The following is a 15,811-nucleotide window of genomic DNA, read 5'->3' on the forward strand; positions in this document are numbered from 1 at the left end:
TTTTCTCTCTCTTCGAGATAGCACAGATTCATTTAGGTCTCAATTTAGAAAATCTTTACTGATTAATGATTATGGGATTTTGGTGCATTTGAAAAGGAGGTGTTTCAATTCAAATTGTAACCGATCTTTTTTTTATGGAAAACATTTATGAATGAGAAGTGCTACATCTACGAAAGAGTTTTATAAAAATAAATTTATAAACTTGCATAACTTAATGTGATATGCTAACTATTTTAATCTAAAATAATTTTATAGGATAATGCTTAGTTCACTGATAAAACCACCGAAGCTGCCATTGATTTTTTTTTTAATTTTTATTAAGAAAGTGTTTTTAAATGATGTTGTGAATTTTTTAAAAAATATATTTAAAAATATTAAAAAATGTATGAAAAAAAATTATTCTATTCCGTTGCCACCTTCGATGGGTTTTATTTGTAGACATTGCAACATCTAATTTTATAATCTGTCGTATTATACCAAATTATATTAATTGAGTAATGCTACGTGTATTTATATTTTTATTTACAATTTTATTTATAATACTCATTTTATTAATTTTTCTTTAAATTTCAATTTTAAATTTGAAATTCTATGATTTTCAAAATATGATAAAGAAAAGTAATTTTTTTTTATAAATTTTTCTTAAATAATAAATATATTTAATATTTTCCATATTAATTTTTAAATTTATTTCGGAGATTCTCTGTATATCTTTACAGATTGCTTTTATAAATCTAAAAGACTAAAACCACCCTCATCTCTGCGCTTCCACACTTTGGCGCGCAAACAGTCTCTCATGGAACATAGAGATAAAAGAAAGAAGAGAGAATGGCATTGAACCGGACGTTACTATTACAACCATCTTCGTTATCTACGAGGAGAACAACGAGGAAATTTGTCTGTATTATACCCAAAATCCCATTCTCAAACCTGAGAATCCCATCTCTGGCCCCACCATCTTCCACAAATCGGTGCTTGCAGTTGTGATGCTCGGTGGATCACAAGGACCCGCAGCAGTACAGTAACAACACCCAGGTGGCGTATCCGAAGCCCACGGAGATCCCGTGGAGTAAGGAGCTCAGCAACACGGTGAATCTCATCGGCATTGTCGGCACCCCATCGAGATCAAACACTTACCCACTGGCAAAGTCCTTGCTGGACGCGCCTCGCCCTCAAGAAGTCCGCCTCTCTCACCTCCTGGTAATACTTATCATCCTCTTCTATGTTCGGATACGATTAAGTTGTTTTGTTTCAAAGGTTTGATGTTTCCATTGTAAATTTTGTGATTTTTTGGGTTTTTAAATGTAATTATATATATATATATATATATATTTAAAAATGTTAAAGTGGGGAAATAAATTGAGTGTTGGGTGCTTGACGTGGGTGGCGGTTGAGAATTGGTGTTTGTGTGTGTGTAAGCTTTTTTGGGTTTGAGTTGTATTTGCCTATCTGGACAATGAATTTAATTTTTGTATTTTATTTAATTTTAGGAATTCCACTTGATGTCTTTCTTGGGGGAAAAGAACAAAGACAAAGGTTGAGAGTTTACACTTGGGGGATGGAGAGACATAAAACTAGGTTGGTGACTAAAGAAGAAGAGGATTGGGAAAGGGGAGTGGGATTGGGAGAAGGAAATGAGCCAATGATGTATCTGGAGCAATGAATGTTGATTGTTGAGAATATATTAGTTCTGTGCTGATGACATTTGGATGATAATATGGTTTTGAAAAGACAGAGAGACCAGTGTTACGAATGGAGACAAAATGGTGAGTCATGCACTGAAAGGAAGAAGGAAATCTTAGCACCGAATTCAAAAGGTGTGGCTGTATTTTTTCAACTGCTCCAACTGACTGTCACCAACGACTCCCCATCCTTATTATAAATATAAGTGTTGTGATGATGTGAGCAAGAAGTGCAGACAAGTGTAGAGAGAAAATAAGTGAATGTGTGCTGCGTGTAGAGCGGTGCAGAGAAGTGAGAATAGAGTGGGTGAGCAGAGAGAGGTTTTTTGTAGAAACTATTTCATAGTAAAGTTACAGTAGCTGTAGACGTAGGCAATTGCCGAACCACGTTAAATTTCGTCTCTCCTTTTATTTAGAATCATCTGTCTCCGACCAGTCCCCAACAACTGGTATCAGAGCTCTGGTTCGAGCTGTTTAAAAATTCAAGTTGGTCGAAATCAATTTTTGATAACTCCACGGTGTTCCTCGCGTCGAGTTGAATCCGTTGCCGCAAACGGAATTGAAAACGGAGGTCGGAGGAGTCCACACGCGCCCATAGAAGATCGGCGCATGCATCCACTCGCTCCACGCGCATCTGGAGGTTGAAGACGAGTGCCACTCACGCTCCACTCGCCCCCACTCGCCATCATGCGACCCACGTGCCTAGAGGTTGAAGACGCGTGCCTCTCACGTACCCCACGCGCCCCCACGCACCCTAGAGGTGTTCCGCGCGTGTCTTTCACGCGCCAGACTGGCACCCACGCGCCCAACAGCAACAGCGCGTGTACCACACGCGCCACAGACGCCACTGCCGTGCGTGTACTGCACGCGCCAGATTATCTGAGCCAAGCCGTGTTCTTGAGCTGAGCCGTGACTGAGCCAAGCAGTGTTCCTGAGCCGAGCTGACGTCATCCTGCCACTTGTGGCACTCTGGTTGGCCGAAACTGTTTTGGCCTGTTTAAACTCAATTTTGATCCAATTTTGACGATTTTAGACTCGTTTCTAGCTAATTCGAGTGTTTCGGATGCAACGGTGATATTTGTTTGTTCAAATTTGAACTCATTTGTAAAGTTATGGCTAGAGAAGAAGCTAAAGGTGCTGGTATCGAGAAATTTGACGGTACAGACTTTGCCTGCTGGAGAATGCAGATAGAGGATTATCTCTATCGGAAGAAACTACATTTTCCACTCCTAGGAAGAAAGGCAGATGACATGAGCAATGAAGATTGGAGTTTCCTTGATAGACAAGTGTTGGGAGTCATTCAACTAACATTGTCAAGATCAGTTGCACACAATGTGGGAAAGGAAAAGACCACAGTAGATTTGATGAAGGCTCTATCAGACATGTACGAGCAGCCATCAGCCAATAACAAAGTGCATTTGATGTACAAGCTATTCTACTTGAGAATGGCAGAAGGAACTCCAGTTATTCAGCATCTGAATGAGTTCAACACCATCATCAATCAATTAGCTTTAGTGGGGATTGAATTTTATGATGAAGTACGTGCACTGATTGCTCTGGCTCAATTGCCAAAAAGCTGGGAGGCCATAAGAACAATTGTTAGCAATTCTTATGGCAAAACAAAGATGAAGTATCAAGATATTCGGGACCATATTCTTAGCGAGGAAGTTCGCAAAAGAGATACAGGTGAAGCATCAACTTCCAGTTCTGCCTTAAATCTCGAGACGAGAGGTAGATGAGCTAGTAAAGGTTCAAATCGGGGCAGGTCAAATTCCCGAAGAGACAGAAGTAAATTTAGGTCCGGAAAACAAGTACAGTGCTGGAATTGTGACAAGATTGGCCACTTCAGAAATAATTGCAAGGAAGCAAAGAAGAAGAATGAACATGACTCTGCTAATGCCACAACAGAAGACCTCCAAGATGCCTCACTCCTTTCAGTCGACAACCAAATTGAATCTTGGGTGTTAGATTCAGGAGCCTCATTCCACACTACAGCACACCGAGAAATCATACAGAATTATGTCACTGGTGATTTCGGGAAGATGTACTTAGTAGATGGTGAAGCGTTAGAAATCGAAGGCATGAGAGATGTATGAATCGATCTGCCCAATGGAAGTGCATGGTTGCTACAGAAGGTGCGACATATTCCCAAGCTCATGAGGAACCTGATTTCTGTAGGACAACTTGATGCTGATGAGCATTCGGTACTATTTACCGGTGGCATGTGGAAGATAACAAAAGGAGCTATGGTAGTAGCTCGAGGCACAAAAACAGTTACTCTATACATGACTTCAAGCATTAGAGATATTGTTGCAATTGCTGACGCAAATGCCAACCTATGGCATCAAAGGCTTGGTCACATGAGTGAGAAAGGAATGAAAGTACTATTATCTAAGGGGAAGTTACCAAAGTTGGAATCAACTGATTTCGACATGTGTGAATGTTGTATTTTTGGGAAGCAGAAAAAAGTTAGTTTCTTGAAAAATGGCAAAACTCTAAAGTCTACAACTTGGAGTTGGTGCACACAAATTTGTGGGGGTCATCCCCAGTCGCTTCTCTTGGAGGATCGCGGTACTATGTTTCCTTTATTGATGACTCAAGCAGGAAAGTATGGGTTTATTTTTTGAAAAATAAATCTGACACATTTGACACTTTCAAGAAGTGGAGAGCCATGGTTGAAAATGAAACAGGCTTGAAGTTGAAATGTCTGAGGTCTGACAATGGCAGAGAGTACATCGATGAAGGGTTCAAAGAATTCTGTGCTGCAAATGGGATTAGATTTCAGAAGACTATTCTCGGGACACCGCAGCAGAATGGCGTAGCTGAACGCATGAACAGAACTCTCAACGAACGTGCCAGAAGCATGAGGCTGAATTCAGGATTGCCTGAATGTTTTTGGGCTAATGCAGTTAACACTGCAGCCTATTTGATTAACCGGGGACCTTCAGTTCCCTTAAAATTCGATCTACCAGAGGAAGTCTGGAGCGAAAATAAGGTAAATCTTTCCCATTTGAAAGTTTTTTGCTGTGTATCATATGTTCACATAGATTCTACTGATCGTAACAAGTTAGAAGCTAAATCTAGAAAATGTTTTTTTATCGGTTATGGTGATGAAGAATTTGGCTATTGATTTTGGGATGATAAAAATCGCAAAATCATCAGAAGTAGAAATGTGATATTCAATGAGCAGATTCTGTACAAAACTAAGTCACAAGCTGAACCTGAGGAGCAGCCAAAGAAACCTGAGGTTGTTGACTTTGATGTTACTCGAGTCAACACTGATCAAAACGAGGATCAAGAGAATGATGATACACAGATTGAACAAAGTACACCACTCATTGTTATTCGAAGATCTTCAAGGATGATCAGGCCACCACAGTGGTTCTCACCATCTCTACACTACATCCTGCTAACAGATAGTAGTGAACTGGAAAGTTATGATGAAATTCTACAAATTGAAGATTCGATCAAGTGGGAGAAAGCCATGCGAGATGAGATGGAGTCACTGATGTCAAATCAGACATGGGAGCTAACTAAACTTCCAAAAGCAAGAAGGCTTTGCACAACAAATAGGTGTACAGAATTAAGGAAGAGCACAATGGTAGCAAGCACTACAAAGCTAGAATGGTCGTGAAGGTGTCGACTACACAGACATTTTCTCCCCATTTGTAATATTGACCACGATCAGGCTAGTGTTGGCAATTATGGCTGCAGAGAATCTACATCTTGAGCAGTTAGATGTGAAGACTGCATTCCTTCATGGTGATTTGGAGGAAGAAATCTATATGCACCAGCCACAAAAATTCTCAGTGAAGGGAAAAGAGAATCTATTTTACAAACTGAAGAAGAGCTTGTATGGCCTAAAACAAGCTCCACGACAATGGTACCGAAAGTTTGACAACTTCATGTGCAGTAATAGATTTACAAGACTACAGGCTGACCATTGTTGCTATATGAAGAATTTTGACAACTCTTATATTATCCTACTGTTGTATGTGGATGATATGCTCGTTGCAGGGTCAAGCAATGAGGAGATCAATAAACTGAAGAAGTAGTTGTCAAAGCGATTTGAGATGAAGGATTTGGGTGCTACAAAACAAATCCTTGGTATGAGAATTATTAGAGACAGGGCTAATGATACTCTTAAGCTCTCACAGGAGGAGTATGTGAAGAAGGTGCTCAAAAGGTTTAACATAGACAAGGCGAAACCAGTGGACATACTCTTAGCTAGTCACTTTCGACTAACTAAGGATTAGTCGTCAAAGACAGAGGAAGAGCAAGAATGCATGAACAGAATACCCTATGCATTTGTTATTGGTAGTCTTATGTACGCTATGGTCTGTACAAGGCCAGATATTGTACAAGCAGTGGGAGCTGTGAGCAGGTACATGAGTAATCCAGGAAAGCAGCGTTGGGAAGCGGTCAAGTGGATTTTGAGATATCTACAAGGCTCTTTAGATACGTCACTATACTTTACAAAAGCAGGTTTAAAGCTACAGGGATATGTAGATGCTGATTTAACAGGTGACGTTGACAGCAGAAAAGTACTATTGGATTTGTGTATACGCTGGGTGGTACAACTGTATCGTGGGCTTCTAAGTTACAGAAGATTGTTGCTCTCTCAACTACAGAAGCGGAATACGTTGCTATGACTGAAGCATGGAAGGAAATGGTTTGGTTGCAGTCATTCTTGGAAGAATTGAGAAAGAAGAATAAAAAAAGTATTCTGCACAGTGATAGTCAGAGTGTTATTTTTCTTGCAAAGAATCCAGCCTTTCATTCCAGAACAAAATACATACAGTTGCGATACCATTTTATCCGATCTCTTCTCGATAGTGGACAACTGATACTTGAGAAGATTCGAGGAACAGAGAACCCAGCAGACATGCTCACAAAAGTAGTTACTACTGACAAACTGAAGCCGTGTGTAGTTTCAGTTGGCCTCCGTACTTAAAGGCATGACTTGAAGTTGCTGTGATGGTTGCTATGAAGATATGTAGACTCATTTGTCTCCAAGTGGGAGATTGTTACGAATGGAGATAAAATGGTGAGTCATGCACTGAAAGGAAAAAGAAAATCTCAGCATCAAATTCAAAAGGTGAGGCTGCATTTTTTCAACTGCTCCAACTAATTGTCACCAACGACTCCCCATCCTTATTATAAATAGAAGTGTTGTGATGAGGTGAGAAAGAAGTGCAGACAAGTGTAGAGAGAAAATAAGTGAGTGTGTGCTGCGTGTAGAGTGGTTCAGAGAAGTGAGAATAGAGTGAGTGAGCAGAGAGAGGTTTTTTGTAGAAACTGTTTCATAGTGAAGTTACAGCAGCTGTGGACGTAGGCAATTGCCAAACCACGTTAAATTTTATCTCTCCTTTTATTTAGAATCATCTCTGTCTCCGACCAGTCCCCAACAACCAGCAACTCAAATCAGAAAACCACCGTTATAAATTTTGGTCGTGTGTGCGTTTGACTGGGCTATGTATATTTTTTGTTTTCAGCTAATTCCCTCCCATTAATCAGGTTATTAAGTCTTAGCAAATTCACCTATACGTGAATGTAGTGTCAGTAGCTTACTGCTAAACCATTATCTTTCTTGAGAATGACAGTTATGTAATTCAGGATAAATATGACATTTTGGGATGAGCTAGCGCATAGTTCTTTTCAACATGTGGAGAAGGGCCACCAAATATATGTCTTGGGCCGGCTCGTCATAGATATAGTTGAAAGTGAAGATGGAAAACAGCAGATCTACTACCAGAGGCAAGTCCCTATATATAGTTTGTTTGGCCCTTTCAATTATGATTGTTTTAGCTTTTTTGCAGGTAATTGTTCAACAACTTAATTTTGTTGTAAGGAGCCTCTCATCCTCGCCTTTGTATGATCATGACTCTGATTCCATGACTGGAGGTGAGACAGATTCTCGATTGAGAAGAGTTTCTTTCTGTTTGAATGCTCCTGTTAATTGTTACCTCTATTTTCGCAGGTAAAAAGCTTGGAAATATTGCTGCAAGTAATGTGGGTTCTGTCAAAGAATTATGGCAACCCTTCTTTGCTAATCCAGTGGATTGGTGGGATAATAGGAAGAACAAGGTACTTGCTCGTTGATAAAAAAGGTTCATGTATTTACTTCTGTTTATAGTAATGGCACATAAATTTTCTCAGTAAGGAGGATTAGATATCCGGTTTATGGGTGTGCATGTGCTTACACCCTTGGATGTTATAAGGAGAATAATACCCATGCTTTGCATGCATGAGGGTCCCATTCACCATCTTATGATGTAATCTGCACAATAATTTACATAAGTACTAATGAACACTAACAAAAAAATTTATAATGGATCAAGAAATAGTTCTTTCTATAAATCTTGTAATAAGATGTTCTTTCAACTAAATATTGATAACAGCAATGCTCTGGAGTATTACAAGTGGATCTGAAATTTTATCTAGGGGTGCTACCCGCACCATACGATGCGGGGTAGACCCCTCCCCGCCCCAGCCCCCGCATGGGGCAGATGGGGAATTCTTTCCCCTTCCCCCACTCCTGGTGTGCTGGGTCGGGGTACTCCGCCCTGCACAATGGGATGCGGATTGGGGGGCAATCCGTCCGCCCCCCCGCACCCCTACTGGGCCTTGGGTCCAGAAACTGCTGAAATGAGTCTAAAATGGCCCACAAGTTTTTATTTTAGGCCCAAAGAAGCTTCTAGACCATTTTCAGCCCATAAAATTATAAGCAAAAAGAAAAAAAAAATTTAAAAACCAGATTAAAAAAAAAAAGTTTGCACTATAGTAATTGATTTTATGGCTAATAAAAGTTACAAGTCTAAGACTCTAATACCTAATAAACTAATAATAATAACTAAGCTATTACAAAATTGAAAGACTAAATAATTACAAAATTACAAACATAAAAGTGTCCAAGCGACATTGTATCAACATTACAAATCATTGAATACAAAATATGAACAAATAATTCAACATTGAATATTCTAAAGAGAGAGCTGTCAGCTGTGGCTTATCTTTGACTGTGACACATGGGGCGGTTTGGACTTGAGCACATATTTATGTTGCAGCGGAGCTAGACGTCGTCTCATGTGTTATTACAAAAATTAATACTAAAATTAATAACGATGAAATTGAAATGAATATAAATAAATCAAAATAATAAAATAAAAAATAATTACCAGGTGGTCTAAATTCAGACTAATCACCACCCTCCTCATTGGTCTCCTTAAAATCTAAAATATCCGGAACATGAATATCCTTTCCTATCGTCCAACTCTATGTGCATATCAATGCCTCCACAGTTATAGGAGACAATGAACTACGGAAAGGATCCAATATGCGACCTCCGGTACTAAAGACTGACTCTGAGGCAATTGTGCTAATAGGGATGACCAAAATACAGCGAGCAATATCAGAAATGATGGGATATTTCTTTGATACATTCTTCCACTATTCTAATATATCGAAATTATCATCATCGTCTTGGACCATATCCGCTGACAAATAGTTGTCTAACTCCGAAACCATATTCGTAGATTGATGGACTAGTGTGGGCCGGATTCTGTGCAAGGGTCTTAGTCCACGGCATTCTACGCTTTTTTATAGGAGGCCTGGTCACGGTGTCTGTAGAAGGCGTTGGGGTAGGTGTATGTGTCTTGGATGCAGTACCACCCTTAATTGCATTAAACTCATTATACAATTTAGTCAGGATATTTCGGGCCAATTCACCAATAAGATCAGTCCATGCCTGATCGTGAGCAACTCTCAAACCATATAACAAACCTGAAACTTTCAGATGGGGATAAGAATATTCATTCTAGTCAAATCTTTCCAATACTTGTTATATTTTAGCATCATGGTCACTGTCATCTCCCTCATCCTTTCATTGGAACCCCTACGCATATCTTCTAATTCTTCTTTCACCCTATATATTTGTTGAAAAAACCCATTGGATATAGGGTACAAAAAATCAGATATATTCGATGTGACATCGTAAAATAATCTGAGAAAATAAAAAAAAGTAGAAACTATCACCCAATCATTATCATTAGGCTTTCCTAATCCCTCGTGCTCATCAAAATATTTGACATATTGGATGTTTTCATCACCCAATAATTGAAAGGCTACCTTATATTCTTTGGCCGCCTCCAACATCAAGAAGGTTGAGTTCCATCTGGTAAGAATATCAGTACAAAGACCATTCTTCAATGTTATGCCCGCAGCCTTTGCAGCAATTTTGAATTTCTCCAATTTAGAAGGAGAAGGCCTCACAAATTTTACAGCCATTCTAACTTGTGCAACTTAGTCATCAATATCTTTCAACCCCTCAGTCACAATTAAATTCAAAATATGTGCAGCACGTCTAACATGCAAATATTCACCACCCAAGAATGTCTTATTTGCATCTTTAAGATAATTCTTTAGATATCCCAATGCAACATCATTAGACGACGCATTATCAATCGAAACAGTCAAAATATTTTCTAACCTCCACTCCTTTATTGCGGCCTCCAAGCCTTCCCAATCGTGTCACCCTTATGATCAGTTATTTGACAAAATTTAATAATCTTTTTGTGAATAATCCAATCATAATTAACAAAATGCACTGTCAACGACATGTAATTCATATTTTGGATAGAAGTCCAAGTATCGGTAGTGAGGCAAACTACCAAACCTGCCAATTGGCCCCTCAAAACATTTTTTTATCTTTTATGTACATCTTTTGAATATCCTTTGCCACAGTGTGACGGGAAGGAAGCATAAATCTCGGTTCCAACTCTTGGACAAATTCTTAGAACCCTTTATCCTTTACAAACTGAAAAGGCAGCTCGTCCACGAAATCATACGAGCTAACTTCCTTCTATACTCATCAGGATTATATTTCGTATACCGCTTGAATGTTGGATCCCCGACCCTACTACTCATATCCGCCATTTTAATATCTGGTCTAGATTGACCATTCTCTACTAAGGATTTTAATATTGGACTCTTCTTGCATTGTTCATCTAAATGGACCTTCAGCTAGGATGTACCATGTTTCCTATAGTGACATCCATAGATTTTTCCACAGTGATCACATTTAGTTTGTGGGTTGTTGGGGTTACCGCCCTCTAGTTTGGTAAAGTGTTGTCAAACTATGAACACAGATTTCTTGCCCTATGTGAGCTTCAGAGCAGGGCAATGTGTACTCCCTGTAGGGGTAGGAGTAGGGTTAGGTTCTGGGGTAGGGGCATTGGCTATGGCAGGCGAGCTATCATTGAAATCCGGATCCATTTTAGAAGACATTCCTGATTCCCCAACACAATAAAAAATTTTCAAAGTGCAATCCAACACAATCATCAAACTGCTAAGTTTTTAAATGATGATGGTTTAAAAAATTGTTCTCATTCTTGAAAATTTTCTCTAACATGGTATATTTTCAGATATAAACAGCCCAAAGTTATTATCAACATTGAAAAAGATAACAAGCAAAGTTTTGCAATAAAAAACTGCATACAAATAGTAGACCTACACATTGATTTATGGGTTTCATTGATTGAAACCCCTAAATTGAATCCAAAACCCTAAAATAATTTAGGGGTTTCATTGAGGTTTCAATCAATGAAATCCCTAAATCAATTTAGGCTTTCCGAAACAATTAAAATTACAAAATAAATAAATAAATGAATAAAACGGAATCAATCACAATCACATCAAGAAAACAGTGAATACATATGCACAATCCACGAATCCACAGCACATCCTCCATCTCCGATTCAACCCATTCTTCCTCCAATCTCCGATCAAAAATAAAATTAAAAAAAAAAAAAACAACAGAGAAAATGTTAAAAGTGTTGTCTTACCTCTGCGACGACGAGAGTAGAACGGCAAACTACGAGTACTGTGCGTCTGGTGTCGTGCGAGAGAGAGGAGAGAACGGGCTTGGGGAGTGCGACTGAGAGAGACAGAGAGTGAAGGAGACTGGAGAGTGTTCGAAAAGCTGCCAAGGGGAAGGGGGCGGCGCGGGGGGGTTAGGGTTAAACACTTAATGAAACCACCGGGATATTGAAATGGCGCCGTTTTTTCATGTACAAAACTGTGTAGTTTCATCTATAAAATGTATTTATTATATATTATTATATAATATTATATATATATATTACGGAGGGGGGCGGGGGAAAACCCGAGCGGGGTCACTACGCCTCTGTCCCCTGCCTCCGCTGGGGGGCTTACATACGGGTGGGGGACTTGCGGTGCGGATACCTTGCCCCGCATTGGGGGGGCGGGGCGAACGGGGTGGAGCAGTGGGGTCCGGGGCCCCGCTGCCCACCCCTAATTTTATCATCATCCAACTAATTTCTTGTTGATTTTTTTGCAAAAGCATATGAAAGATCAATAGAATTTTGCTTCTGATTACAGAAGAACCCAAAATATCCAGATTTTAAGCACAAAGATACTGGAGAAGCTTTGTGGGTTGAAGGCAGGTACAATCCGCCATGAGTGAAGTCCCAACTGGCAATACTGGATACACAAATGGGGTCCCTCTATGATCAGGATGCTAGGATTGATGCAAATATAGTGGCTGGTGATAAAATTTTGCCTTTCTAAATGCTTATGATGCTGATCTTTAGGTTTGGTCCTGATGGGGCAGTTTCTCTGTATATTTTTCTCCTTTTGGCAGATAAGCCGGAAGATCTCCGGAGAAAGTGTTGAAAGTTTGCAGTCTACAGTGTGGTTTTTACATGATATGCAAATTATATAAGTCAGTCTGTATTTAGTTCCCTGGGAGGCTATGATGATGTTTGGGTATTGGTGCTAATGGGACAGTTTCTCTGTATATTCTTCTCCGTTTAATGCTAGCAGTTTACTTGAAAAAATAGATTGGCTGGTCTCCCATTTCTGTTCTTGCAAGCAGCCAGATTACTTTTTAACCCTGGAAGGTGGACTTTCAGATTCATTTGAACAAAATATCATTTATTCTGCTTGTTGCTTGTTCATCAACAATTACATTTTTGAGGATAATCGTTGGGTCCAATGTTGGTGCAATAAGGGGACAATGATTGCCTTCACAAATGGTGTTAGTAATTATATCCGTCAATGTTACGCCATAATATTATTCATAAGCTTGTTAAGACGATGTTATGTTTGCAAAGGCGATGCTTTAGAAAGTCTTAAAAATTAAGTTTTCTAAAGGGAAATAACTTTTTCTAAAATCATCCATCAGTGCTTGGTTTTGTCCATTTGACTTTTGAGATGATTTTTATTGTTTTTTATTCTAGATCTATATAAATTGTGATTTGATTGCCTAACCTGTTGTGATTACATTAGAAAACAAACATATCAACCAGGAAAGGGGTCCCATATATTTTAGCTTAAAGACCAAGAAACAAAGCGGTCCTTCTCTTCCTTTCCATTAAAGATATGTAACGTGCAGGAATGCTCCATCCAAGCTCTTACAAATAAGTTATCGCTTGGCTACAAAAAGCAGTAGCGGATAGCAGAATCCAAGGTTGGTCCATGAAGTCGCCCTATGTTGAGGTAAAGGACCCAAATTATCATGCATTTTTTCTGTATAAAACTCGCCATCTGGATCAAGTTGTCTGAGCAGTTGGATGCTTGGTTGTTGATTGGTCTATTGTTACCAGCAACCATACCTCAGCTGCTGGGATTTCATGATCTTCAATATCCTATGTCATTGTTTTGGGACACACCCTGCTGTCAAAGTACTCCGACATTATCTATGATAATACCAGGCTCATGCACATGGCTTAAACAGAATCAGAAACATGTGCCCTGTTTACATTTTCCGATATATTACCTTTTAAGAAAGAACAACCTATTCAGAGGTAACTGGAATGACTCAAGGAAAGTTCTAGTTATGAGCCTATATTCTTAAAAAACTGGTCAGTGCTATAAAGGGAGTCTCTTACAATCATTCAAAAGAACAAGAACTTTTTTTCCAGAATCTTCATTCATCACTTTTCTATACCCAATTCGAAGTAATACACTAACAGACTAAAAGTGTACATGTTAAACATCTTTCAACCTGGTTTTTAATTTCCTAGGATCATCCTGATGCATCTTAATAGAAGAGCTAACAAAAAAATGTAAAAAATAAAGTTGGAACACCTTATAGGAGGACCAGTACTACTAGTGTGAGTGGGGGTGAGGATGGGGGAAGTGGGTAAGAAATGAAGGAATGAGTCAGCCAACATCTTGCCTAGTCGAACCTGGGCTCGCGTGGTTAGGTGCAGACCATCCGGCTCAAGTGACAGACCCTTGGCGTCCACTGTTCGCAGGTTCAAGAGATCAATTCCCAACTGAGCTTCTCTAACAATCTTTATAAAAGGTCCTGAACCTGACGCCAGAGCCACCTACCCACAAAAAAACTACCAACTTTACTCCACAATTGTAAAAATGCAACCACCTCATTTACCACTGATAGAGCAGTTTTGTAATTGCTTGCTGTTGGGTTGTGACCTTTGACTTGTAAACTTCTAATCACTGTGATTGTTACAGTGTATTAAATTCATTCTCTCTTCAGAGAGAGTATCAGCTTTGCCCCGTGCTGAGTTTCAAATAATATAAATCCCCATGCATGTATATTTTACTTTGGGTCTTTCCTTTTTCGAATCAAACCAATTTGAGAGGATGTTAATTAATTTTTATTTTTTATTCCTTGAATTATTGTTTAAAAAAGAAGTACATATGAAAAGCTATCACTATTGTGACATTGTCACATGATTTAGGTCATCTAGCTTAATTTTAATTAAATAACTCAATTCCCATTACTAGAAAACAGCAAACGATCGACCATCTTATATTTCTCTCAGTAACCAAACCATTTGCAGATTAATGAATTGTAATTGAAGAAGACAGAAGTTTAGTAAACTTGGAACCTCGTTCAGTTAAAATAAAGAGACAAAATCGTACGTTCGTATACCTGGATTATTGGGAGCAAAGGAGACTGCAAATCATCCCGAAAGTCCATGAAAAACCTCTCCAGCTTTCTCTTATACTCGGTATCTTCTTTTGTCACTGTGTCGCTCTCGCCTTGATACCAGAGAAGCGCTTGAATAGTGCCACCATCTTGCAACGAAGACCGAGCCCTCCTCATCAACTGTTTGTAAAGGAAAGTCCCCTTACCCCACTCTCTTATCTTAGTCCCACCGACCGCGCAAGGCACCAGGCCAATGACCCCAAAGGTGGCGTCTTTGGCCAAGACTGCGTTGGCAAAAGCCATGCCTGGTCCAACCCCAACTGTCTTCTTGACATCAATGTCCGCATGCAGAGGCTCATGCGCTAAAACCCATGTGAGGTTTGCGCTGAGTCGGAGAATGGAGCGGCTGGGTTTGCACTGGGGAGGTACGATGCCGTCCCAGGTGGCAGCGGCGCCGGTGATAGTTTCATCAACGACGCCTCCACGTCCGGCCATGTTGCTCTGTCCGGCTAAGATGAATATATTTTTGTTTAGGAGTTGATCATGGGGCCTCACCGACCAAACTTGAACGAGAAGGACTAAGAAGAACAAGGGTTCCATATCCCTTTTCTAGTTTTCTCTTTCACTTTGCAGGCGCAGTATTGTGGGAAGTGAAGGCCGGAGGGATCGATGATCCTCTTTTTTCTCCTTAATTACGTCGAAAGCATGACATATATATGCTTGCTTCTCATTCTGTATGTTGAATATTTCTGACAGTTTGGGCGTAAAAATACGATCGAGTACCGTAGTCATGTTCATTTAATAAACCTGTGAGTGATGGGAGTTGTCTAATGTTTGTTTCATTGTTATGTTTGTTTGGGATGTCAAGATATTGTTGAACTTTCACGAAAGACAGATGTTAAGTAAAAACTTACAAAGGAGGTATATGTTGCTTTCTATGCATGTTTTGATGGAGTAGGTATCATCTGCAACGTCTTTGTCTCTCTCTAGAGGCTTTCAATTCATCTTGTTGTTACTCCAAAATCTTTGGTTATCTTTAAATTGGAGCGGGTCGTGATTAAGTAATCTTCAAGCCCTTTCATCAAGTGCATTAATGGATTAATGGCTACTTGTTGGATCCAAAGATAGTTCAGTTTTGGCAATCAGACTTCATATGCAGGGTTTCGAAAAACAATATATATACACTGTATTCTCATCTCATTTTTATTTC

At 39.4% G+C, this 15,811-nt stretch overlaps 2 protein-coding genes across 6 annotated transcripts; one reads left to right on the forward strand and one right to left on the reverse strand.

Moving 5' to 3' along the window:
• Positions 1–752: 752 nt before the first annotated feature.
• On the forward strand, positions 753–12,759 carry LOC122305269 (protein OSB1, mitochondrial-like). Of its 2 annotated transcripts, XR_006241063.1 has the most exons (5): positions 753–1,200; positions 7,299–7,586; positions 7,663–7,769; positions 12,081–12,246; positions 12,343–12,759. XR_006241063.1 is itself a non-coding variant. In XM_043117666.1 (4 exons), the coding sequence occupies exons 2-4, from the start codon at positions 7,412–7,414 to the stop codon at positions 12,159–12,161; spliced, it is 363 nt and encodes a 120-aa protein (XP_042973600.1). In that variant the 5' UTR covers positions 753–1,200; positions 7,299–7,411; the 3' UTR covers positions 12,162–12,759. The 2 variants fall into 2 exon arrangements, 1 of the variants encoding a protein (XP_042973600.1); XM_043117666.1 differs by having other exon boundaries at positions 12,081–12,759.
• Positions 12,760–13,003: 244 nt separating this feature from the next.
• LOC122305268 (probable carbohydrate esterase At4g34215) lies at positions 13,004–15,459 on the reverse strand. Of its 4 annotated transcripts, none has more exons than XM_043117663.1 (3): positions 14,605–15,457; positions 13,892–14,035; positions 13,004–13,373 (listed from the first exon to the last, which is right to left on the reverse strand). In XM_043117663.1, exons 1-3 carry the CDS (start codon positions 15,199–15,201, stop codon positions 13,341–13,343), a joined length of 774 nt encoding a protein of 257 aa, XP_042973597.1. In that variant the 5' UTR covers positions 15,202–15,457; the 3' UTR covers positions 13,004–13,340. The 4 variants fall into 4 exon arrangements, with proteins under 4 accessions (XP_042973597.1, XP_042973596.1, XP_042973598.1 ...); XM_043117662.1 differs by having other exon boundaries at positions 13,004–13,376; XM_043117664.1 differs by lacking the exon at positions 13,892–14,035 and having other exon boundaries at positions 14,605–15,459.
• Between the last annotated feature and the right edge of the window lie 352 nt (positions 15,460–15,811).

The sequence above is a fragment of the Carya illinoinensis genome, chromosome 3 (genome assembly GCF_018687715.1).
Source record: "Carya illinoinensis cultivar Pawnee chromosome 3, C.illinoinensisPawnee_v1, whole genome shotgun sequence".
In the NCBI taxonomy this organism is placed as follows: Eukaryota; Viridiplantae; Streptophyta; class Magnoliopsida; order Fagales; family Juglandaceae; genus Carya; species Carya illinoinensis.